The sequence below is a fragment of the Stomoxys calcitrans genome, chromosome 5 (assembly GCF_963082655.1).
Source record: "Stomoxys calcitrans chromosome 5, idStoCalc2.1, whole genome shotgun sequence".
NCBI lineage: Eukaryota > Metazoa > Arthropoda > Insecta > Diptera > Muscidae > Stomoxys > Stomoxys calcitrans.
This window is the reverse complement of record NC_081556.1, coordinates 56,769,697-56,796,317: the sequence shown is the minus strand read 5'-3', so window position 1 is coordinate 56,796,317 and position 26,621 is coordinate 56,769,697. Positions and strand designations below refer to the sequence as shown.

Here is a 26,621-nt window from a genome sequence, read left to right as displayed (position 1 = left end):
GCAAACTTCTCACTTATCAATGAGTCCCGCCAGATTAAATTTTAACCTTATTGATAAAGGACCTCCTTTTTATAGCCGAGTCCGAACGGCTTGCCGCAGTGCGACACCTTTTTTGGGGAGAAGTTTTAAATGGCATAGTACCTCGAAAATGTCGCCAGCATTAGGAGCGGATAACCACCGCTGGAATTTTTATACCCTCCACCATAGGATGGGGGGTATACTAATTTCGTCATTCTGTTTGTAACTACTCGAAATATTCGTCTGAGACCCCATAAAGTACATATATTCTTGATCGTCGCGACATTTTATGTCGATCTAGCCATGTCCGTCCGTCCGTCTGTCTGTCGAAAGCACGCTAACTTCCGAAGGAGTAAAGCTAGCCGCTTGAAATTTTGCACAAATAGTTCCCATTAGTGTAGGTCAGTTGGTATTGTAAATAGGCCATATCGGTCCATGTTTTGATATAGCTGCCATATAAACCGATCTTGGGTCTTGACTTCTTGAGTCTCTAGAGTGTGCAATTCTTATCCGATTGGTATGAAATTTTCACGGCGTGTTTCGTTATGATATCCAACAAGTGTGCCAAGTATGGCTAAAATCGGTCCATAACCTGATATAGCTGTCATATAAACCGATCTTGGATCTTGATTTTGAGCCTCTAGAGGGCGCAATTCTTATCCGATTTGAATGAATTTTTGCACGAAGTATTTTGTTACGATATCCAACAACTGTGGCAAGTATGGTTGAAATCGGTTCATAACCTCATATAGCTCTAATATAAACAGATCTGGGGAGTTGACTTCTTGAGCTTCTAGGGGGCGCAATTCCTATCCGATTTGGCTGAAATTTTGCATGGCGTATTTTATTCTTTCTTTCAACAACTATGTCAAATAAGGTTCAAATCGGTTCATAACCTGATATAGCTGTCATATAAACCGATCAGGGTTCTTCTTCTTCAGCCTCTAGAGGTCGGAATTATTATCCGATTTGCCTGAAATTTTGTACGACGGACCCTCTCACGACCATCAACATACGTGTTTATTATGGTCTGTCTAGATCGACATAAAATATCGCGACGATCAAGAATATATATACTTTATGGGGTCTCAGACGAATATTTCGAGTAGCTACAAACAGAGTGACGAAATTAGTATACCCTCATCCTATGGTGGAGGGTATAAAAAGGATATAAGAAAAGATTTGCTCTGCCATTAGAGCGATATCAAGATATGGTCCGGTTTGGACCACGATTAAAATTTATGTTGGTGACCTGTGTAAAATGTCAGCCAATTCGAATAAGAATTGCACCCTTTGGGGGCTCAAGAAGTAAAATAGAGCGATCGATTTATATGGGAGCTGTATCGGGCTATAGACCGATTCAGATCATAATAAACACGTATGTTGATGGTCATGAGAGGATCCGTAATACATAATTTCAGGCAAATCGGATAATAATTGCGATCTCTAGAGGCTCAAGAAGTCAAGATCCCAGATCGGTTTATATGGCAGCTATATCAGGTTATGGGCCGATTTGAACCATACTTGGCACATTTATTGGATATCATAACAAAACACGTCGTGCAAAATTTCATTTCAATCGGATAAAAATTGCGCACTCTAGAGGCTCAAGAAGTCAAGACCCAAGATCGGTTTATATGGCAGCTATATCAGGTTATGGGCCGATTTGAACCATACTTGGCACATTTATTGGATATCATAACAAAACACGTTGTGCAAAATTTCATTCCAATATCCGAGCATAAGAATTTAAATCGGTAAATCGCTGTATGTACATGGCAGCTATATTTTCATATTATTCATTCCAATCGGGTAAGAATTGGGCATTCTAGAGACTCAAGAAATCGAGATCCCAGATCGGTTTATATGGCAGCTAAATCAGGTTATTAACCGATTTGAACTATACTTGACACAGTTGTTGGATATCATAGCAAAACACGTCGTGCAAAATTTAATTCTAATCGGATAAGAATTGCGCACTCTAGAGGCTCAAGAAGTCAAGACCCAAGATCGGTTTATATGGGAGCCATATCAGGTTATGGACCGATTTGAACCATACTTGGCACACTTGTTGGATATCATAACAAAACACGTCGTGCAAAATTTCATTCCAATATCCGAGCATAAGAATTTAAATCGGTAAATCGCTGTATGTACATGGCAGCTATATCCAAATATAGACAGATCTGAACTATATAGGGTAAGAATGTCGAAAAACTTAAAAGGGCTCGCTGTGCGCCTTTAACAGTTCTTTAATCGCGAGATTGGTCTATATCGCAGCTATATCTAAATGCAGACCGATCTGCTATATATATAACACTTCTGCTGAAGTGTTATTAACACAGCCGATTGATTCAAATTTCAGCTAAATCGAGTTATAAATGTACCTTAATGGTCCCAAGATCTTAAATTGATAGACTGGTTTATATGCAGTTATATCCAAATATAGACCGATCTTAAATCATTGTGCTTAATTTCAGAAACATCGGTTAAAAAATTCACCTTTTATGGACCTAAAACCTTAAATCGTAAGGTCGGTATATATAACCGATATATTCAAATTTGAAACGATCTGGGCCGTATTGAACGGGAATGTCGAAGGGCCTAACACACCTCGCTATCCCAAGTGTCAGCGAAATCGGACAATAAATGCGCCTGTAATAGGCCCAAGACCTTAATTCGAAAGATCGATCTAAAAGCCAGTCAAATCCAAGTCTGGACCAATCCGTGTAGTATCAGAATTTTGAGAGTCTTAACAAAACTCACTGCCCCAAATTTCAACGAAATCAGATAATCAATGAGGCTTTAATATGCCTAAGATCTCATATCGGCAGATCGGTCTATGTGGGGGCTACATAAAGATATAGTCTGATATAGCCCATCTTCGAACTTATCCTGGCTATGGACAAAACTCTAATCTGTTCAAAGTTTCAGCTCGATATCTATTTTTAAAGACGGTAGCGTGATTTCAACAGACAGATAGACGGACATGGCTAGATCGTCTTAGATTTTTACGCTGATCAAGAATATATATACTTTATAGGGTCGGAAATTGATATTTCGATGTGTTGCAAACGGAATGACAAAATGAATGCACCCCCATCCTTCGGTGGTGGGTATAAAAAGGGTCGGGGTCAGGCGCTTAGCCTTCCCACACGTATGTACATCCCCGAAGCACAGATTCATGGTCAGCCTTACGTCTACTCGGAAAGCCTCTGCCCCTGTAGACCCGGCCATTAGCAGAGCATGTGCTCGATCGCCTTTTTCTCAACCTCATCAAGGCAGCTTCCACAGTAATCATCATGCGGGATTTCCCTGTACCCGAATCGTTTTTGTGTACCCACCATAGGAAGGGGGTATACTAATCTAGACATTCCGTTAGTAACACCTTGAAATATTGATCTGCGACTCCATAAAATATATATATTCTGGATTGTCTTGACATTCGGATTCGATATAGCCATGTCGTCCGCCTGTCGAAATCACGATAACGGTCAAGCGCATAATTTTGCACATGTACTAAGTATTGATGTAGGTCATTGAGGATTGCAAATAGTTGCCATGTCGGTTAAGATTTGGATATAGCTCCGATATAAACCTATCTCCCGATTTGACTTCTTGAGCCCCTGGAAGCCACAATTTTTGTCCGATTTGACTGAAATTGATCCAGCAGCACGCTTTTACTTGTTTCTCTTTCAGCATGCCAAGCTCAAGCTTAAGAGAAAACTTTGGCGGCACAATTCCGTTTGTAGACCTCAACAGGTTGTATATCTAGCATCGCTTCCACACCCGCCTGCGATGCCTTTCGCTTTCTTTCCTCCATATTCCTTTTCCTCGACCGTTTGGAATCGATGACTAGGCTCAGATATTTTGCTCCTTCGACAACTGAAGGAAGATCCCATTCAAAGACTTGAGTCTCAAATGCGGTATCTCATATTTACGAGTTAAAATGGACATCTCTGTTTTCTTTGGGTTTGTTCTTCTCTGGGTTTATTCGAAACCCATTTCACGTAGCCCATCTTCATAGTCTATCCAACGACCTTTACTAGATTCTTGCCTCGTGTCAATAGTACGACTTATTTTGCATTTACAATTATTTTCGCACCACCCTTGTTGAGATTCAACAGGATTTCGTTTGCCACTAGTTTCCATAGAATTGGCGAGTACACTCCTCCCTGAGGCGTTCAACCGCCTTCTGACCACACTATGCCCCTAGTCTTGCCGCGTAGCATACAACCGGGAGATATTCGGGTGGACCCCTGTGTTGTCCGGGGGGTTAAATTGCGACCATATCTCCACATTGTTAAATGTCCCTCAATATCCTGCAAGGCCTCCATCACATACTTCTTCAGCTGGAGAGACATCTCGACAACTGGTAGCACTTCATGGAAAACGGTCTTTAGCGAAAAACCGGCATTCCCTCGCGGTATGCCTGTTGTGCCCCACTCAAGTTCTTCGATGCTAGTTCCATCCTCATCTTCAGGTCCTATCAGTCTTTCTAGTGTCTTAAGCAAAAGCGATAACTGAATGATAGTCCTATAAACTTTTTTTTTGTTTTTTCCGCCTTGGGACCTCTCTCCATACTCTCGGTATGTAGGACAATGCCATGCTCGCCCCAAAAATTCATTTCAGCCGCAGTAGAGTACCGCCAAGAGACTATTGCAGCATAACCGGACTGATTTTTCCCGGTCCGGCTGATTTAATGACTGGAAAAAGCCAAATGTCCACATTATCATACCCTCCACTATGTTGGCTATACTCATTTCGTCATTCTGTTTGTAATACCTCGAAATATGCGTCTGAGACCCCATAAAGTATAAATATTCCTGATCGTCATGTCATTTTAAGTCGATCTAGCAATGTCCGCCGTCTGTCTGTCGAAAGCACGCTAACTTTCGAAGGAGTAAAGCCAGCCGCTTGAAATTTTATACAGATACTTTTTATTAGTGTAGGTCGGCTGGGATTGTAAATGGGCCAATTCGGTCCATCTTTTGATATAACTGCCATATAAACCGATCTTGGATCTTGACTTCTTGAGCCTCTAGAGGGCGCAATTCTCGTCCGATTGGACTGAAATTTTGCACGTGGAGTTTTGGTAGCACTTCCAACAACTGCACTTAGTATGGTTGGTTGGTTCGATATAGCTGCCATATAAACCGATCTTGAATATTGACTTCTTGAGCCCATAGAGCGCGCAATTCCCATCCGATTGGGCTGAAATTATGACTTCCAATAACTGTGATAAGTATGGCGCAATCGGTATATAACCTGATATAGCTGCCATATAAACCGATCTGGGATATTGACTTCTTGAGCCTCTAGAGGGCGCAATTCTCATCCGATTTGGGAGTCATTTTGTACAACGGCTTCTCTCATGACCTTCTACATACTTGTCTAATATGGTCTGAATCGATCAATACCTTGATACAGCTCCCATATAAACCGATCTTCCGATTTTGCTTCTTGAGCCCCTACAAAGCGCAATTCTTATCAGAATGAAATGAAATATTACACAATGACTTGTACAATGTTCAGCATACATTTATGGTTCAAATCGGACCATAACTTGTTTTCTTTTATCATATGTTTGCCTAAAAAGAGATACCGGAAAAAGAACTAGTTCTTCATTGACAATGTCACCGATAGCGTTTTCCGTAGATGGAATATCTTTTTCCCATAACTCCACCTGGCTGCCTGGGAAGTGTGTCTCTTTCAGTGGTTCCACCGTCTTAAGGTTGCTAATAGAGAGCACTTTGCGCTAACCAGATGTCTCACTAGTGCCCTACAATTCTCCGCAGAACTTCGACCAGAAGTTTCTTTTCGCTCACCTAGTTTACTGCTTGAACCAGTCCAGGTTCGTACAGGTCCTCTACTCTGTTAAAGATCCTCTTGATATCCTGTCCACCGCGATTTAAAAAAAGGAAAATTTTCACAATGTTTGGCGGCAAAGATACCCCTCTACCAATGTCACCTGGTGACAATAACAGTATCCCCCCAAAAAAGAATAACCCAGCAAAAGCTATACTCTGAATAGACGATTGCTTCGGTATGTATATACAATACAATCTAACTTCTCAGTCCGCTTCGGTGTTGACTTGTCACCAGTTTTGGAATCATAACATTGTCCTTTAATTGACAAGAGAAGAAAACTTTAACCGTGAACTGATTTTTTGAATTATGTGATGGGCTGAAACACATGCTCCTTGTTGTCTACTTTGTTCCTTTGAACATCCTCTGTCTTCTAATCACAAGTATTGAGTGCTATATTTACAAATTCACACGTTATCGTACACTAATTGTAGCTTTTTTGGTAAATGTGTTTGGAAATTCTTTTTGTCTAGAATTGTCGGTTTCTATTAGTGTGGTGTTTCTATTATTTCGGTTGCTGTTGAATTGGCTTAAAATTCGAGTCACTCACACCTGTTCGAAATTGGTAGCAATGTTTCGTCACTTGTGTTGTTTGTTGTGCAATTTACAACCACTTCATCAGTTGTTAATGCCGCTTAATCCAATGAGCAACGACGACAACAGCAACAATAACAACACCAAGCAACACAGCCGAAAACAAAATCGAAAAACACTTTACAACAAATCCGTGCCAGTCGTGATCCATTTAACCTGATCTCTGTGTCACACTGCCAAGTGGCAGAGTTGCAGTTGCACCGCTGCACTCGGCAAATGGAAATGGATTTAAAATGGGAAATGGAAACGGCAAAGACATTTGACTTCACCACCATCGCCACCAGCCAAAGGCAGAGCCAGATATTAGCCGGGCAGCAAATGGCACGCTTTCGAAGGCAAAAGCCAAAAAAATCAAGCCGAACTCTTGATTTGCATTTGACTCGATTTGACACTGGGTCAGAGGCATTGGCACCACTTGCCACTTGCTTTGTGACGGCGGCCATGCATTCCCCATCCAATCGGTTACTTTCGAGGAGCATAATTTTCAATTTATTCACAATGTTTATTGCCAGGGGACACGAAGGAACTACAAATGATGGCCTTAATAAGAGCAGACAGACATGTTGCCGCTCACTGGTCCAACAATGCTGTCACCCAAAACAATGCCACGAAAAGAATGCCAGCTGAGGCAGTATTCAAGAATTCATTGTTTGCTTCGGTATCTCTTGATTTGACACTTGTCGCCATCACATCTGCCCACAAGTGTTTTAGGATTTTGCCTATTAAATGCCTTTTGCATCAAGTTTTTACCTTAAGGTAAGAATTTTTGAAAATATTTGGTTCTTTGAATTCATGACACAAGGTGAAAATGAGGGACATGTCAGAAGAGCAAGGCAAGATATTAAAAACACTACGATATGTTGTCAAAAAAATTCCTTATAATTAAAGACTTCTTCCACGAGCAAAGGATAGTAATAGGTTACGAACTAGGGAATAAGTCTCAACAGTAAGGATTTTAAGACGTGTTGTTTTCAAAATAAACGCGTCACTGTTGCGTAGAAATTAGCAATTCCACCTATGACGCACTGTGACTGGGTTAAAGTCCTGGCAAGAACACCAGGAAAAAGTTTTCAAGCAACATTGTCCGTTTTTGACAATTTTTGTTGCCTTGTTACTTTTTCGCATCCGAACATTTTCGCTCCCCAAGGAGCTTGCCAAGGATCGATACCTGCACAAGCAATATTGGCTTCGTTTTTGAGGTATCCTGCCATGTAAAACTTCTCTATCAAGTGGTGGCACTATGCGGAGCGCCTTTCGGACTGGACCTAAAAAAAGGAGGCCCCTTATCTTTGAGCTTAAACTTTAATCTTACTGCACTCATTGATATGAGAGAAGTATCTCCTGTTCCTTAATGGAATGTTCACGGAAAATTTAGAAGTAGCAGTAGAAATAAACAGACAAGAAGATAAACAAGTAAAAAGGCATTAAGTTCGGCCCGGCCGAACTTTGGATACCCACCACCTCAGGTATATATGTAAACCCCATTTCCTCCATGCTATATCGCTATATCGAAATATATTCCGATTTGTGCCAAATACTAATAACTACAAGTCATTGTTCAATTGTGTATAACAATATTTTGATATTTTTAGTAGCTATATCTAAAAATGAACCGATCTGAACCATATACAACACCGATGTCGAAAAGCCTTACATAAGTCACTGTGTCAAATTTCAGTGAAATCGGATTATAAATACGTCTTTTATGGGACCAATACTTTAAATCCAGATATCGGTCTATATGGCAGCTATATCCAAATCTGGACCGATCTGGGCTAAATTAAAGAAGGATGTCGTGTGGCCTAACACAACTCACTGTCCCAAATTTCAGCAATATCGGATAATAAATGTGGCTTTTATGGGCGTAAGACCCGAAATCGGCAGATTAGTCTATATGGGGGCTATATCAAGATATAGTCCGATATAGCCCATCTTCGAACTTAACCTGGTTATGGACAAAAAAAGAATCTGTGCAAAATTTCAGCTCAATAACTCTATTTTTAAAGACTGTAGAGTGATTTCAACAGACAGACGGGCGGGCATGGCTAGATCGTCTAAGATTTGTACGCTGATCAAAATATATATACTTTATGGGGTCGGAAATGGATATTTCGATGTGTTGCAAACGGAATGACAAAATTAATATATCCCCATCCTTCGGTGGTGGGTGTAACAAGTAAAAGCGCGCTAAGTTCCACCGTTGCGAACTTGCATACCCACCACCATGGATATATTAATCATCCTATTTTATAATAAATCCACCACCATATCCAAGTTATATCTTAACAGTGGCTGGTCTAGATCATATTCTATTCAGGTCCCAAAAACGCATATAAAAGTAACATTTTCTGCGAAATCAGACAATAATTCCGCTTTTTATGGGACTAAAACCCTAAATTGGAAGATCCGTCTATATGGAAGCAATATCTAAACAAAAGTCCTATCTGAACCATACGTGGGTTGAGAGGCTTAACACAACTCATTGTTCAAAATTCAGTGAAATCGGATAATAAATGCAGCTTTTATGGGCTTAAGACCCTTAGTCGGCAGATCGGTCTATATTTGGCAGCTATATCCAAATGTGGTCCGATTGGGCCTGTTCAAAAACTTAACCTGCTTGCATCTAAAAGACGTATCAGACGGACGGACAGACACACGGACATCGTTGAATCATCTTAGAATTTTACAACAAATCGAAATATACGTACGGTCGGAAAGGGATGTTTCGACAAAATGACTAAGCGAATATACCCCCTATCCTATGGTGGTGGGTATAACAAATAAAAGCGTGCTAAAGTCGGCCGGTTCGAATGTTATATACCCCCACCATGGATCGCATTTGTAAAGTTCTTTGGTCTTTGTCTTCTTGTAGGCAAATAAAGGATAATGGATAAGAATTGCTATGCTATTGAATCTTTTGGAAATATATGACTTTGATAGAATAGCAGATGTCATTGTGCGAAATTTCAACCAAATCGAATAAGAATTGCGCCCTACATGGGGCTCAGGAAGATTGGTTAATATGGGAGCTATATTAGGTTATGAACCGATTCAGCTCATATCAGGCAAGTAAGTTAAAGATCATAGGAGAAGTCGTTGTGCAAAATTTTAGCCAAATCGGATAAGAATTAAACCCTCTAGAGAATCAAGAAATATAATCGGGAGATCGGTTTATATGGAAGCCAGGCACGTAGCCAGGGGGAAGGGCTATAGGGCTCGAACCCCACCCAAAATTATTGTGGTTAAAGAAAAAAATTAATATTAAATATAATCTAAATACAAAAGTTGAGTAAAATTTTCTTAAATGAGAAACAATGGGAGCTGTTGCCGTTGTCTAGTGTTCGAAGCCATCAATACAACTTCTAACGGATACACAGAATCATGTGTACTATGGAAGTAGTGTAATAGTCGTAGTGTAATTGTCGCAAAAAAAGTCTGTCATTACAGAAAAACACATGCATTGGGAAAAGTACAGCTAATAGAGAGGGTAGTCCAGCGTTGTTAATGTTAATGTGGTAACTGTATCATTGAGTCGTTTTCGCAATTAATACGATTCAAATACAACGTATCAAAACAGGTTAGGTTAGGTTAGGTTGAAAAGAGTGTGCAGATATTAATCCGGTATCTATTAGACACGAAAGCCGGGCAATGAAAAAGGAAATACTTCAACGTCTCATTATCTTCACCGCATGCCCTATACATGCTATCACTTGCCGCACCGGTTTTACATAAGTGAGCTATGTGTCCCGTTAGGATACCAATAGCTATACTGACCTCGTCTTCTTACGATCTGGGTCCCCCATAGGATTTTCGCCGTCCTACCGATCGTTTCGCTTTTCCATAATATTGCATGCGCATTCGTCGCCCACTCCCTCTTAACTCGGACTGCGTCGACCCGAAAGGCTTCGGGTTAACTAAGTTTATTTACGGCAGTCCTCTGGCCTTCACCACCAAATCGCCTGCCATTTTTTTATTTACTTCGAGGAAAGCGTTGTACAAAGTTTTGCCAAGATTGGTCAGTAAATACGTTTGCAGTGGTTATAGGAATGAAAATCGGGTGATATAAATATATGGCTGCTATATCTTAATCTGAACCGATTTCTATGAATTTCCCCAGTAACATTTCTGTTAAATTTCGAGAGCATCGGTAATCAAATGAGTACTTTATTGGAATATTTCTCAAAATCGGACGAACATATACATGGGAATAGTTCCCATGTATATTTATTTCGACCAAACTATATGGATATTGTGGAAGTCGTTGAGGAAAGCGTTGCATAAAATTTTGGAAAGATTGGTCAATAAATGCGCTTGGAGTGGCTCTAGGGGCGAAAATCGGACGGACATATACATGGGAGCTATATTTAAATCAGAACCGATTTCGACCAAACTTTATCGATATTGTGGAAGTCGTCGAGGAAAGCGTTGTACAAAATTTTTGGGAAGATTGGTCACTAAATGCGCCTGCAGTGGCTCTAGTAGAGTCGGGAGTCAAAAGAAAATTATTCCTACCAAATTTCGTGAGAATCGGTTAACAAATGATCATTTTTTTGCAGTATTACTGCAAATCGGACGAACATATATATAGAAGCTATATTCAAATCTGAACCGATTTTTTCCAATTTCAATCGGCTTCGTCTCTAGGTCGAAAAACATGCCTGTATCAAATTTATAGACGACCGGATGAAAATTGAGACCTGTAGTTTGTAAACAAATTAACATGGACAAACGGACAGACAGACAGACGGACATAGCTAAATCGAATCAGAAAGTGATTCTGAGTCGATCGGTATACTTATCAATGGGTCTATCTCTCTACCTTTTGGGTGTTACAAACAAATGCACTCAGTTATAATACCCTGTACTACAGTAGTGGGGTAGAATATAAAAATTGCAACAAGGGAACAATTTTTTTCATTAAGACAGTTTCTGCATGAGTTGGTCGAAGGCACATGCCTATCTACATGGAAACATATTCGTAATCCCACAAGTACAAATTATTTGTATATACTACTGGATTTATAATTTTATGGATCGTAAGGCAAGTTATGTTCACTTTTTTTTCAATAAAATAAAGTTTCTTTAAATGATGGGGATTTGGGCTTGCAAAGGCTTAAGCAATTGATACGGAGCTCATTGTGATTAAGGGTCTTAATATAGTACTCAATAGCAAGCAGCGTTGATTCTCATAGAAATTTTTTAGTTAGGTAGACTTTGACCGTAGATTTGGGCACAGTTAAATATTTTGTAAAGTGTTTTTTTTTTTGTTTGTTTCTCTTTCGAGACGAGCTGAATGATCGAAGATGCAAATGGAAAAGGAAAGCCAAAGGTAGCAACACACACCAACCACTATGGGCCTCGTTTCGTCTTTTGTTAGAAGATTTTTCAACCATATTAGGTGTGATGGCTTTAAGGGCCGTGAGTTGGTATCTTGTATTTGAATCGTATTAATAGCGAAAACGCATCTATGATTCAATTACCACATTAACCACACTCGACAACCCTGTCTATTAGCTGTACTTTTCCCAACGCATTTATTTTTCTGTAATGACAAACATTCATTCTGTGACAAATTACACTTCTTCCGTACTACACATGATTTTGTGCATCTGTTGGAAGTTGTATTGATGGCTTCGAATGATAAGACGACGGCAATGGCTCTCGCTGTTGTTCGAGTGTGGTTAATGTGGTAATTGTATCATAGATGCGTTTTTGCTATTAATACGATTCAAATACAAGATACCAACGCACGGCCCTTAAAGCCATCACTCCTAATATGGTTGAAAAGTCTTCTAACCAAAGACGAAACGCGTCCCATAGTGGTTGGTGTGTGTCTCTATCTTTGGCTTTCCTTTTCCATTTTTATCTCCGATTATTGAGTTCGTCTCGAAAGAGAAACAAACAAAAATTGCAAAATTTAATGATCTTCGACCTAATAGGCAAAAAACTTGAAAAAAAAATATTTTGTAAAGTATTCAAAATATACTTTTTAAATTTCTAATTTTCTTCCAAGAACAACTCTTTACAATGCGATTAATGATTTCCAGAAGTGTTATGTACGAAAAACTAAGGAGAATTTAGCGACAACTTTTTTTTTTAATATAGTTCCTGAACCCAATAGCGATCACAATATTCAATAAACTATTTGATGTATTTTTATTAATTTTACAGCAATTTTGGTAATTTTTCGATTTTGAATAAATGTGGGATGGGAAACACCACATCAAAATCAATCTATCACATTTTCAAAGAACCACAGATACTTCTTGATTGCAAAAATTTCACTTTAGTACCAAAGACCATTCACTGGAGTCCTATTTTGTCCAGAACGGTCTTCATGTTTTTTTGCCTTCGATCTTTTTGAGACGCTTGTCCAAAATTTGGATATCAGATTCAGTAAACCACAACCACAAAAATTCAACCTTAGTAAAATGTAGTCGCTGTCGATCAACTTCGCAGTTTGCTTCTAATTTTTGTTGGGGAAGATCCCTCAGTAACGTGGTCGCAAATAAAAATCTAGATTCTATATTGTCTCAAAAGGCATACAGTCCCATTAGGGAGTTGTTTGGGGAGAAGAGCGGACCCCCGGATTCCTTGAGTCAAATGTTTTACATCAGTTTAGTACTGTACTTCTAAATACCTTTCATATGATACCATATTGCCAAAATTTGTAAATACATATGTTCTATTGAGGGTTTTTTGGGTTGGGGAAGCAAAATTACTATTTGAATTCAAATACCTTTCTTATTAATACCCATATTGCCCAATCAGGTATTGGGGCTTTTTGGGGGTGGGGTGGCCCCACAGGCTCTTGGGTCCGAATTTGTATAACAATATGCACTTTACTGTTGTGGTATTTGACACCCAGGTTGCTCTTATCGTTTATATATCAATCTGCGTGTTTTGAGGGTGGGGCATTCCCCCAGGTTTAACACCTTAACAATTGACCTCTTGATGCATAGAACAAGAGTTAGATATTGCGAACATTTGCAGTTACATATTTCAACCTTCACGTGTTACTTTACTGAGGTGTATCTGAAGATCGATAGATTCTAATCTGGGTGCAATACGGTGTTGGTAAAGTGAGTTATAATTAATCTTATTGGCGGTAACACTAGCTCCCAAAGTTTTCAGTTCTCCCATTGAGAATTACATATTATACCCTTCACCATAAGATTTCGTCATTCCGTTTGTAACACCTCGAAATATGCGTCTAAGACCCCATAAAGTACATATATTCTAGATCGTCATGACATTCTGAGTCCATCTAGCTATGTCCGTCCGTCTGTCGAAAGCACGATAACTTTAGAAGGAGTAAAGCTAGGCGCTTGAAATTTTGCACAAATACTTCTTATTAGTGTAGGTCAGTTGAGATTGCGAATGGGCCAAATCCGTTTATGTTTTTGATATAGCTGGCATAAACCAATCTTGGATATTGATTTCTTGAACTTCTATAGGGTGTATTTCTTATCCGATGTGGCGGAAATTTTGCACGTGGTGTTGTTGTATCACTTCCAACAACTGTGTGAAGTATAGTTTAAATCAGTCAATAACCTCATACCGCCGCCATATTAACCGATCTTGGGTCTTGATTTCTTGAGCCTCTAGAGGGCGCAATTCCTATCCGATTTGGCTAAAATTTTGCATATGTTGGTTTGGAATCACTTCCAACCATTGTGCTAAGAATGGTTAAAATCGGTTCATAACCTGATATAGCTTCCATATAAACCGACCTTGGGTCTTGACTTTTAGAGCTTCTAAAGGGTGTAATTTTTATCCGCTTTGGCTGAAAAGTATAGTCTAAATCAGTGCATAACCTGATATAGCTTCCATATAAACCGATCTCCCGAATAGAGTTCTTGAGCATTTAGAGGGCGCAATTCTTATCCGATTTGGCCAAAATTTTGCATGAAATGTTTTATTTTGACTTCCAACAACTGTGTCAAGTATGGTCTAAGTCAGACTAGAGGGCGCAATTCTTATCCAGTATGGTTGAAATTTTGGGTATGTCGTTTTGGTATGACTTCCAACAACTGATCCAAGTATGGTCTAAATCGGCATAAAACCTGATATAGCTCCATATAAACCGATCTCTCAGTTTGATTTTTGAGCCTCTGGAGGGCAGAATTATTACTCGATTTGCCTAAAATTTTGGAGGTGGTGTATTTCAATGACTGGTATTTTTCTATTTGAAAAAGTCATTCAAAGAAATGACAAATTCGATCCATGGTAGGGGGTATATTAGATTCGCCCCGGCCGAACTTAGCACGATCTCACTTGTTTTTATTATTTTAATGTCCGCTTTCTCAGTTTATAGTATGAACTGTCACGTCATACTTAATACTGAGCAGCTAAGATACCATCTGTATAGACTTCAATTATTCCAAACGGTAATGGGACAAGTCAACAGTGTTCTCAAGGGCACCAAGTCTAAAACTAAGGCAGCATGGGCAAATGCACATAAACATTTGCCAATTATCATGGAAGTACACAAGAACATAACTATCGGGCTCGGAAATTATGTGAAAATATGTGAGTATGCCATTACTGTACTAAAGCCATTAAGTTTGGATAGCTGGGAAGTTCTGTAGTGGAAGCCATCAAATGTGGCACACTTCTTGAGAAACGAACCACTGAGTTCATTTTCAAAAATAATATTTTAAAATATGCTCAATTTTTGCTCCATGTGTGTCCGTCAACGAATTATGGCTTCGACATACCCTAATTGCATTCTTAAGACATTTTACATTAATAAACTGTGCCCTATTGCCAAAGTGGGTTTCGTGGATTTCATGCAGTAGACCACTGGATGCAGGAATATTGATTGCATTTCGTTTGAAAAAGAGCACTGCCTTTGGGGGGTCATCAATAAAACTCTTTGCTTGGTAAAATTTTGAGCTAATTGCCAGGTATCACCAACGACATCACCCAGTATGACTTCATACACCAATGCCACGTCTATGTGGAGAGTGCCAGGTTCTTTGGGGATTGACCGCTGAACAAGCTGGTCATTGTGATTGCAACTGCTATGATTTGTCAGAGTCTCGTTGCTGTTGTTCAAGATAAATACATTGAAATGATTTATAAGCCAGGCATCAGTGATGAACATTTAAACGCGACTCACAGAGTCCTCCGCAGGTGGATAAAGGATAAATTTGCTGTCAAATCTATTAGAAGCTATCATTATTTATAAATTTAAAACCTAAAATATGGAAAGAGAGAGAGAGAGAGTGTTTGCCAATTTCAGAGATTTTAAATGGCGGCGAAGAGTCTTGCTTACCTTTCGTTGTCTTATTTGAGTTGTTTATGATATCTAAATAATAAAACGAATGTTTTCCGCTTGCCTCTTCTCGTTACAGGATCTCAGAGCCAAGGCTACAAATCATCAACTGCATCATCGTCAGCCACCTCAGCGCTGATTAAAAGTAATTACAATAGTTTATCATCTGCACCATCACCATCCAGCACATCTGCGTCAAGTGCCTTTCGCAACAACGCCTTCTCCAGCAATAACTCACACCACAGTAGTAGCAACAACAGTCGCAATTCTCCTTTCTCATCTGCCTCGGCATCGGCCTCAGCACAAATGGCTTTGAACCGCCAGTACTCATCATTCTCAAGTGCCTCGGCAGCGGTAACAAAGCTGCCCATACCGCCTTTTTTAGCCGCCTCGCCATTTCTTTTCACCTACCGCCGTCTCAAGGACGAAACGAGCAATAGTGGCAATACATCGAACAATATACCCTACATGAGCAGCAGCCAAAGCAATGGCAGTTCGTCTGCAACCTCGCACAGCGCTTTGTCTTCTTCGCTGCATGCCCACTCGCCAACATCGTCATTCTCCAGTGCCAGCTCAGCAACCAATGGTGGCGGAGGCAGTGCGTCTTCGTACTTTCAGGACTACGATCGGAAGTTTAGTTTGCTTAGCCTCTTCAAGAATCCCTATAAGTACACCATGGAACGGAGGGCTGCGGTGCATATTCCACCCACTGCCTTTGGTAGCAGTGGCGGAGCTGCAGCTGCCGCCCTAACATCGGCCTTCTCAATGGCCAGTCCAGCCCTGTCGGCTTCGGCCTTCAGTCCCACCGCTCATGCGGCTGTCTTAAGCCATAAAGCCCAAAGTGCCAACTCGTCGGCGGCGGTTTCACCTTGGAAACTGATGGCCGAAGCCCATCATCATCACCAAAGTTCGCCATTCAGCCATTCGTATCATCACCAGGGAGCATTCGGTTCAATGAGCTCAGCCGATCGTAAAACCAGTTTCAGCAGCATAGTTCCTGGCGGCAGTAATGCATTTGGGCGATCAAACGATACGAGTGTAATTAGCGGAACGTCCAACGGTTGCAGCGGTGATCCCTCAAAAAATCGCAAAGTGCACAAATGTGACAACGAAGGATGTGATAAAGTTTATACAAAAAGTTCTCACCTAAAAGCACACAAACGAACGCATACAGGTATGTGAAAAAGTATTTCTTATAACATCTGCTGTTAAACACCACCAAATATTGACAAAATACCCTCCCGACTACATCTCCTAAAAACCTAAGAATCCCAAATTATTGCAAGATTCGGTTGAAAATTCAAATACACTTATGCCCTCTAACGCCCCCACTAAATTTACCTTAAATTTTCATTTAATATTCATTTTGTCATTGGATAGGATGAATCTTAGTCGGACGTTGTCCTTGCTGCGGCAAAAGTTTTACTAATCTTGCATAACTTTGATCGCACACTCACAGCACTGGTTGTTTCGGGAAATGTTGATTAGTTGGAGTTTCATTTTTTTTCAGTGGGTCTTCAAGTATTTAAGATCATTGGAGTAGTCATTCAGAGCTACAAATGGTTCTACAAATCTTCAACGTAAAACAATTGACTACTGAACCAGTGATCAGGCCATGAGTAAGAAATTAATGAACAGATTTTACGAAACCTGTTTCGGGGTTCAGACATCAGAATAAACGCAAAAGGAGATAGAAAAGCATGGGAGTTCCAGCGTGCACTGCAAATGTTTGGAATCTAGCTAAACTATTCCAAATTTTGCCCATGAACATTCCGCTAAGAAACATGAGCAAACTTCTCACATACCAATGAATGTAGTCCGTTTCAAGTTCAATGATAAGGGGCCTCCTTTTTATGGCCGTGTCCGTACGGCGTGCCGAACATGCGACAGCTGTTTGTTGAGAAGTTTTTACATGGCATAGTACCTTACAAATGTAGCCAACATTAGGAGGGTAAACCCACCGCTGGACACAATTTTTTTATGGTCACGCCAGGACTCGAACCCAGGCATTCAGCCTCATAGGGGGACATGCTAACCTCTGCGTTACGGTGGCTTCCAGTTCCTTAATCAGAGTTTTACTATTCCTGAAGGCTGCTTTCAATTCGTCATCATTGCGCATCAAAGAAGTACTCGATGTTTGGTGATCAAGGCGATCCATGGAGCTCATAGTCCATGAATTCGCCAAAAACGCGATCCAGCACATAACGCTGGCAACTGATGAACTTTCTGCAGTCGAACTAGTTTAGGTTAGGTTAAAGTGGCAGTCTGCTATCAGACTCTCTTAGACGTTTTCGTCCATTGTAATACCACAGGAACAGGAGAAGGAAGATACCTCCTAGTTCCTACCGTTGAACCATCCAGGTCGCTTTAAAGAGCCCAACAACTTGCGAATGTTCGCAGCCGCTAAATCATACAATTTCTCAAAGAAATGAGAACATTAAGTGGAACTCTTTCTGACTGCCAGTTCGGGACACACACACAGCAGATATATCTATAGTCTCTTCTTCCTCGTGAGGACTCACTGCTTAGGCAAAAGTCGTTACTGGGAACCTTCAGTCTGTCAGCATGTTTTCCGATCAGACAGTGACCTGTTATGACGGACACATTGCCTGAGATGGCTGTTCGCAATTCTCATCCAATTTGGCTGAAATTTTGCACGAATTGTTTTATTATGACTTCAAACATCTATGCTAAGTATGGTTCTAATCGGTTCATAACCTGATATAGTTGCCATCAGAGATGGTCCGTAAGACGATTTTTTAGGTTTCCGACTGTCAAAAAGTTGTAAAAGTCGAAAACGTCGTATACTTGTATAAAACGTAGAAAAAGTCGCAAACGTCATAAACCTTAATAACTCAGTGCAAAAGTTTGATTTTTAACAAATATTTTTGTCACTTATTTGTTGTATATAGAAGAGTTTATATTTATGTAAAAAAATTTCGCAATAAAAGAAATATTAAGTTTTTTTTTAATTTTTGCATTTACATTTTTCACACAATAAATTGGAAATATACGCAACTTCAAGTCAATTTATAAAGTAACGTTTAAGGATTTTGAAGCAAAAAATCAATAAATTATTAGTTTTCATCAATTATATTTAGAAATTGCAATTATTTTGTATCCTTTTGCAAAATTATTTGCTTCTCCCGTTTTAATTTGCTTTTTGAAAGCTGTTGTAAACGACATATGTTAAAAATGCATGACATCTGAGGAAGTGTCAAGTGAAATGGTACATGGAGTGTTAATTATGTTATTCAATAACAATACTTAAAAATAACATTACTTATTCAATAAAATACTTAACACGCCACCTTCCATTTCACTTGACATTACCTCACATTAGCATACTTAACACGCCATCTACCATTTCACTTGACACTACCTCAGATGTCATTCATTTTATAACAATATTGGTAAAAATCGTGTAAACCTACGGTAGCTTTTTCTAATTCTTAACCGATTTTTTCCAATTTCAATATTTTTCATCTCCAGGAGGAAAAAATTACTTATGCCAAAATTTTTAGTTAATCAGATTCGACATATTTTCGTTCGAATTTTTTTTCTGTCAGAAACCTAGTTTTTTGGCTAGGTTTACGACGTTTTCGACGTATGTAATATACGTCGGAAATGTATGTCATATACGTCACTGTTTCTGACAGGCCATCTCTGGTTGCCATATAAACCGATCTTGGATCTTTACTACTTTAGCCACTAGAGGGCTCAATTCTCATCTGATTTGGCTGAATTTTTGCACGAAGTGTTTTTGTTATGACTTCAAACATCTGTGCTAAGTCCATAAGCTAGGTCCATAGCCTGATTTAGCCATATAGACCGATCCGCCGATTTAGGGTCTTAGGCCAATAAAAGCCACATTTATTATCCGATTTTGCTGAATTTTGGGACAGTGAGTTGTGTTAGGCCCTTCAACGTCTTCCGTCAATTTGGCTCAGATCGGTTTAGATTTGGATATAGCTGCCATATAGACCGATCCTCCGATTCAGGGTCCGAGGCCCATAAAAGCCACATTTATTATCCTATTTTGCTATAATTTGGGACAGTGAGTTGAGTTAAGCCCCTTGACATATTTCTGCATGATCGCACAGATCGGTCGAGATTTGGATATAGCTGCCATATAGACCGATCTCTCGGTTTTAGGTTTTGGGGCCATAAAAAGCGCATTTATTGTCCGATGTTGCCGAAATTGTGGACAAAGAGTTAAGTTAAGCCCTCCACATATTTCTGCTATGGGACATAAGGTATGAGTTTTGCACCGGATTTTGACAAAAGGTGGTTTACTTGTATACCCGAGGTGGTGGGTATCCAAACTTCGGCCCGGCCGAACTTAACGCCTTTTTACTTGTTAAAGTCTGTAGCGTGATTTCAACAGACAGACGGACGGACATGTCTAGAGCGTCTTAGATTTTTGGATGGATATTTCGATGTGTTGCAAACGGAATGACAAAATGAATATACCCCCATCCTTCGGTGATGGGTATAAAAATGTGGCCCCCATCCTTCGGTGATGGGTATAAAAATGTGGTTTTTTTCGGGGACGCTAAAAAAGTAGACCTAAAGGGACAGCAATCGACGTCACATTTACTTGCCGCTCTTTTTATTAAAGTTTACTACCGAAATTCTGAGTTAGTTGCCTCATCATTTTCATCAAAAAATCGTCTTCAGCAATGAGGCTCATTTCTGGCTTAATGTCTTCGTCAATAAGCAAAATATGAGTTATTGGTCAGACAGCAATCTACACGTTCTCCATGAGTCATCATTACATCCTGAAAAAATTATGGTTTGGTGCGGTTTATGGGGTGGCAGCGTTATTGGGCCGTAGTTCTTCCGAGATTATCAAGACATTTTTCTGTGAATGGCAATCGCTACTGTTCAATGAAAACAGACATTTTGGCCCCAATTGGATGATGTGGACTTGGAGGACATGACGTTCCAACAAGACGACACCACAAGCCACACAGCGAATGGCACAATCAATTCATTGGAAACGAAATTTGGAGAACGTGTTATATCACGAAATGGTCCAGTCATTCGGTCGCCTCGGTCGTGCGATTTGAAATTTGAAAGTTGAAATTTTTTAAAATTTGATTTCTTGTTACTCTATAATGCTTCATGCACTCAAATTTAACAAGAAAACAAGTAAAAGCGTGCTACGTTCGGACGGGCCGAATCTTGGGAACCCACCACATGGGTTCTGCTTAAAACTTTTACAAAATATGGGTTCTGCTAAAAACTTATACAAAATATATTTAGTTGAAGGGCATAATTTTATTCGACATACCAAACTTCTGCCAAACCAGTAAAAATTAAAGCTTCTAGGAACCGAACAGAGATGATCGAGAGACCACTTTACATAGGAGCTATATCAGGTTATAGACTTATTTGGTATTTGGCACAGTTGTTGGAAGTCGTAACAGAACACTGAGTGCAAAATTTCAGCAAAATCGAACAAAAATTGCGTCTTGCAAGGACTCAAGAAGTCATTTTAGCAAATTCGGACAAAAATTGCGGCTTCCAGGGGAGGATTAAATAACTTTCAATAAATTAAAATGTTTAGGGTAATACAAGAAAAGGTTTTTATTGAAGAAAAAGTTTTGTACGACTGACAAGAAAAAGAAAATTATGCTTCTAATATACATTCAAGAACAAAGCATACATGATTAAATTAAAATGTAAAAACAAAGTATCAATACCACAAGTATTTAATTGCATATACTAACACCCCCATCCAATAAAATAAATCCAATACTATTTCTAAATTTTTCAAAAGGAATTTTTGTCAAAGACTTGGTAAAGAAATCTGCGACTTGTTCCTTACTTGATTTGTAAACAATGTTGATTATCTTATCTTGAACCAGATCTCGGAGAAAATGATATTTGATATCAATATGTTTCATTCGTTGATGTTCTTTAGGCTCTTCCGCGATCTTTATGCAAGACATATTATCTTCGTAAATAGTTATAGGCAAATCAATATTTATGTTCAAATCCTGCAATAATTTCAGTAGATACATAATTTCACTAGCTGTAATACAAAGTGCTATGTATTCTGCCTCGGTCGAAGAAAGTGAAACCGTTGGTTGTTTCTTAGAAGACCATGAAACCGTAGATCCAAATAATTGTACTAAATAACCACTCAAAGATTTTCTATCGTTGGTATCATTTCCCCAATCTGCGTCGCAATATGCAAATAATGTCTCATCAGATTTTCCATCAAATAAAAGCTTCATATCTTTGGTCTTCTTTAGATACCGAAGAATTCTTTTCAGATGACTCCAGTGACAATCTGTAGCTCAATTTTGAAAACGGCTTAAATAGTTTACACTGACACTTATATCAGGCCGCGAAGTAAGCATCAAATACATTAAACAGCCAATCAATTCTTTGTAAGGTTCTTTAGTGAGTTGAGTTTTCTCATTGATATCATTAGGTAAGGACAACTTAGGCTCCATTGGAGTATCTGCATTTTTACAGTTTTCCATTCCAAGCTTCTTTAATAGATTTACTATGAAACCTTTTTGAGTCATTTCAATTGTGGATTCTTCAATATTTCTATTTACTTTAATTCCCAAATAGACGTCAATGTCCCCCATGTCCTTCATTTCAAATTCCGATTTGAGCTGTAATTTTAAATCTTGAATTGCTTTCATATTGTTGCCAACAATAAGAAGATCGTCTACATAAAGCAGTAAATATATTACATTGCCATTGTCTGTGCGGATATACAAGCAATAGTCATTTTTCGATCTTGTAAAATTCAATGATAATATAAAGGAATTAAATCTTTCATTCCACATTCTAGGTGATTGCTTTAATCCATACAGGGAACGGTTAAGTTTACACACAACATTTGATTTACATTCAAGACCTTTCGGTGGATCCATGTATATTTCCTCTCATAGATATCCATTCAAAAACGCGGTCTTGACATCCATTTGATGTATGATATATTTCATTTTATTCGCGACTGCTAACAAAATACGGAAAATACTAATTCTAGCCACAGGAGAATAGGTCTCATTGTAGTCAAAACCTTGACACTGAGTAAATCTTCTAGCAACAACTCGTGCTTTGTATTCACCTGGATTCCCGTTTTCATCCAACTTTCGCCGAAATACCCATTTCGAACTTACGACACTTTTTGCGTTTGGACGTTGACCTGATTCCCATGTGTTGTTCTTGCTCAAAGAATTTAATTCTGAATTAATTGCAGCATACCACTCATCAGCATCAATACAGTTTTCAACATCTTCATATCTAGTAGGAACTTCCGATACAAATTGTTCTGCACTTAAAGCCAAAGCCATATAATGAAATCGTCTAGGGGGATTTATTGTTCTTGTACTTCTACGCAGTTCTACAGTTGGTTCTGTGCTTTCATTAAGCACAACTGGATCTATATCGCCATTTTCCAACATATTTGGTTCTTCCGGGAAATTAACTGTTTCTTCGAATATTTCATCCTCACTGTTTTCTTCTTCAGTCCCAGTACTTTGTTCCAGGCTATTTTCATTTTCCTTATACGACTTCTCTAGTACTATAGATACATCCTTTCTTACAGGCAGCGGATTATTAAACTCGGTCTCATTAAATAAAACATCTCTTGACAGAACTAGCTTCCTTCCAGCTGTATCCCATAAACGATAGCCATTTCCACTATAACCAATCATAAGTAGTTTCCTCGATTTCATATCCAGTTTCGTTCGTTGAGCTTTTGGAATATGGGAATATGCAGCACAGCCAAACACTCTCAAGTTTGACAAGTTAGGCTTATTTCCGGACCAGACTTCAGCAGGAGTTTTGTTGGATGAAAGAGAGCTGGTTGGACTTCTGTTTGTGACATAATTAGCACAGTAAATTGCTTCAGACCACAAATATTTTGGAACACCACTTTTTGATATCATAGATCTTGCTTTTTCAATTAGAGTTCTGTTCATCCTTTCAGATTTTCCATTCTGTTCTGGTGTGTAAGCATGAGTATATTGTATTGTAATTCCAGAATTTCTACAAGAATCCTTAAATGCATTCGATGAATATTCACCGCCGTTATCACACTTCAATTTTGAAATTTTAGTGCCATGCAAATTTTCAGCCATTACCTTGTAGTTTTTAAAATGTGTTAAAACTTCTGATTTATTAGCCATTATATAAACACAAGTAAAGTGCGAATAGTCATCTATGAATGTTACAATATATGTACTTCTTTCCATCCCAGGAATTTGGTGTTAAGGGTCCACATACATCGCTATGAATCAGCTGCAAAGGTCTAAGAGAATATTCCTTGTCTTTCTTACCTTTAAACGGCAATCTGTGTTGCTTTCCGAAAACACATGATTCGCAAAAAGGTTTTTGATCCTTAATATCGTCCATCCCATATACCATTGCTTTAAACTTTTTCATATCTTGCTCATTTAAATGGCATAGTCGTTGATGCCATAAATCTGCGACTTGCTGATGGTTACTTAAATTGGCATTTGCATTTTCATAGTTCAGTTGAAATTCATATGTCTTATTTTGTCTATCACCCTCCAACATCAAAGTATGCCCTTTAAAAATTTTCACTCTTTTGTTTTCAAATACGGCTTTCATCCCTGCTTCTTCAATGCGTCGTATAGAAAATAAGTTGCATTTCAGATCCTTGCAAAGTAAAACGTTTTTTATTGAACACCTTGAAAACTTCCCATTCACTTTGACGTATCCAACAATTGTTCCACATTTTTCGGCTACAATACTTACACCATCTTTTGCAACACCAATAATTACTGGATTATCTAGCTTGTGCAACTCGAAGAAAAATCGCTCATCATTGGCCATGTGATCGCTGGCTCCGGAATCAACTATCCATTTCATATTGCTGTTCACTTGACTTGTATAGCATTCTTCGTCAGCAATAAAGCACAAATCGGAATTGGCCACGTTTCCAGATTTCTCAGATTGATCTCGTTTAAATTTGAAACAGTTTTTCTTTTTGTGTCCAATTTTGCCACAATAATGGCATTTGAATTTAAATGAAACTTTCATAGCAACACTTTCCACTGGATCTTCATTGCTAGAACACATACGTTTTCTTTCCTCTTCAAGTAAACGATTTTTGACAAAGTCCATTTCAAGAGTATCTGGGTTCAATGTTTCAATTGCTGTTATCACGTTATTGTAGGATTCCGGCAAAGTAAGAAGTAGCAAACAAATGGTATCCAACTTTTCCAACGTAGCTCCCGACGATTTCAGTTGTCGAACAACACTATCAAACTTGAGGAAAAACGAGTTCAAATTTTCATTGCTTTCACATTTCATGGTCAACAGCTTTTTCCTGAGAAACAATTGATTTGAAATGCTTTTCTTGGCAAACACATTTGACAATGATTGCAAGATTTCAAAAGAACTTTTGCTGTCCTTTACATATTCCAAATGTGAATCCCCAATTCTTCTTTTCATCAAAGATTTCGCCTTCGCGTCCTTCTTCTTCCATTCCAATTTCTTAGCCTCGACAGTTTCTTGCGAAATAAGTTCCGTGACATCTTTCTGTATTAGTTCCAACAGATTGTGTTCGTTCAAAACCGTTTCCAATCTAAACTTCCAATTATCGTAATTCCGACCCTCGAACAAATGCAGTGCGAACATCTCTTCCGCCATATCTGGGCCCATAACCAGATAACTTTCAATAAATTAAAATGTTTAGGGTAATACAAGAAAAGGTTTTTATTGAAGAAAAAGTTTTGTACGACTGACAAGAAAAAGAAAATTATGCTTCTAATATACATTCAAGAACAAAGCATACATGATTAAATTAAAATGTAAAAACAAAGTATCAATACCACAAGTATTTAATTGCATATACTAACAGGATTCCCAACGACCTTCATCAATAACAAGTATTTGTGTAGCATTTCAATCGGCTAGCTCTACGTGTTCGACCTCTATCGTGATTTTGACAGACGGACGGCGGACATGGCTAGATCGTCTCGACGTTCATGAATATATATACTTTATTGTGTCTTAGACGAATGTTTTGAGGTGTTATAAATGGAATGTCTAGATAAGTGTACCCCCATCCTATGGTGGTGGGTATAAAAAGGGAAAATTTTTGTAAATTGAAAATTCAAATTGAGGATTTTCGCAATGAAGTATCTCTGATTTCTTTCCATCTAGCAATCACCAATAAAACAGACAAATTTTTATCAACCATATTTAAATTAATTTGTTTGGTTTTTCTTTTTAGGTGAGAAGCCGTATGTCTGCACTTGGGAAGGATGTGTCTGGCGTTTTGCACGTTCTGACGAATTAACCCGCCATTATCGCAAGCACACTGGTGTCAAGCCTTTCAGATGTCAACTATGCACCCGATCGTTCAGTCGATCCGACCACCTATCACTACATATGCGTCGTCATTGATGCTAAGTGTCCAGGCCCAAAAATCAACTCAAATCTCCTTAGCCCAATTCATGTTCATAAAAAAAACACAAAAGCAGTTAGCAAATTCTAATTGTATATTTTATCTATTTAAAGATGTTAGTTCGTAACTTAAGATAAATATTTAAATACTCGTAGCTGTAAGCAAATAATTTAATCACAGCTTGTTATGCATAAGCAGTATGCAAATGTCGCGTTTTTTGAAACACTTTAGAAATCAAAATTAAATTTAGGACCCAACTGGGACTCCTTTGAACCTCATAATTGTCCTAAGCTTAACAGGTGTCCAATACAATACCAATTACATGGACAACTATTGGTTAAGGACCAGTTAACATCATTGATCTTAAACTTAATTCGAACAGCGTTTTTTGATATAAGGGACGTATACAATATATCATGGCTGGTAATCGTTATGTCAGAACATAGTTTAATT

At 38.8% G+C, this 26,621-nt stretch overlaps 1 protein-coding gene across 2 annotated transcripts in view; it reads left to right on the top strand.

The window, feature by feature from the left end:
* The window catches only part of LOC106083305 (Krueppel-like factor luna), a 432,045-nt gene extending 405,652 nt beyond the window's left edge, over positions 1-26,393 (top strand). For both annotated transcript variants that reach the window (XM_059368425.1, XM_059368426.1), the window contains exons 5-6: positions 15,840-16,934; positions 25,995-26,393. In XM_059368425.1, the coding sequence (XP_059224408.1) occupies positions 15,840-16,934; positions 25,995-26,167 (1,268 nt within the window). In that variant the 3' untranslated portion in view covers positions 26,168-26,393. The remainder of the gene's footprint in view (positions 1-15,839; positions 16,935-25,994) is intronic.
* Positions 26,394-26,621: the final 228 nt, after the last annotated feature.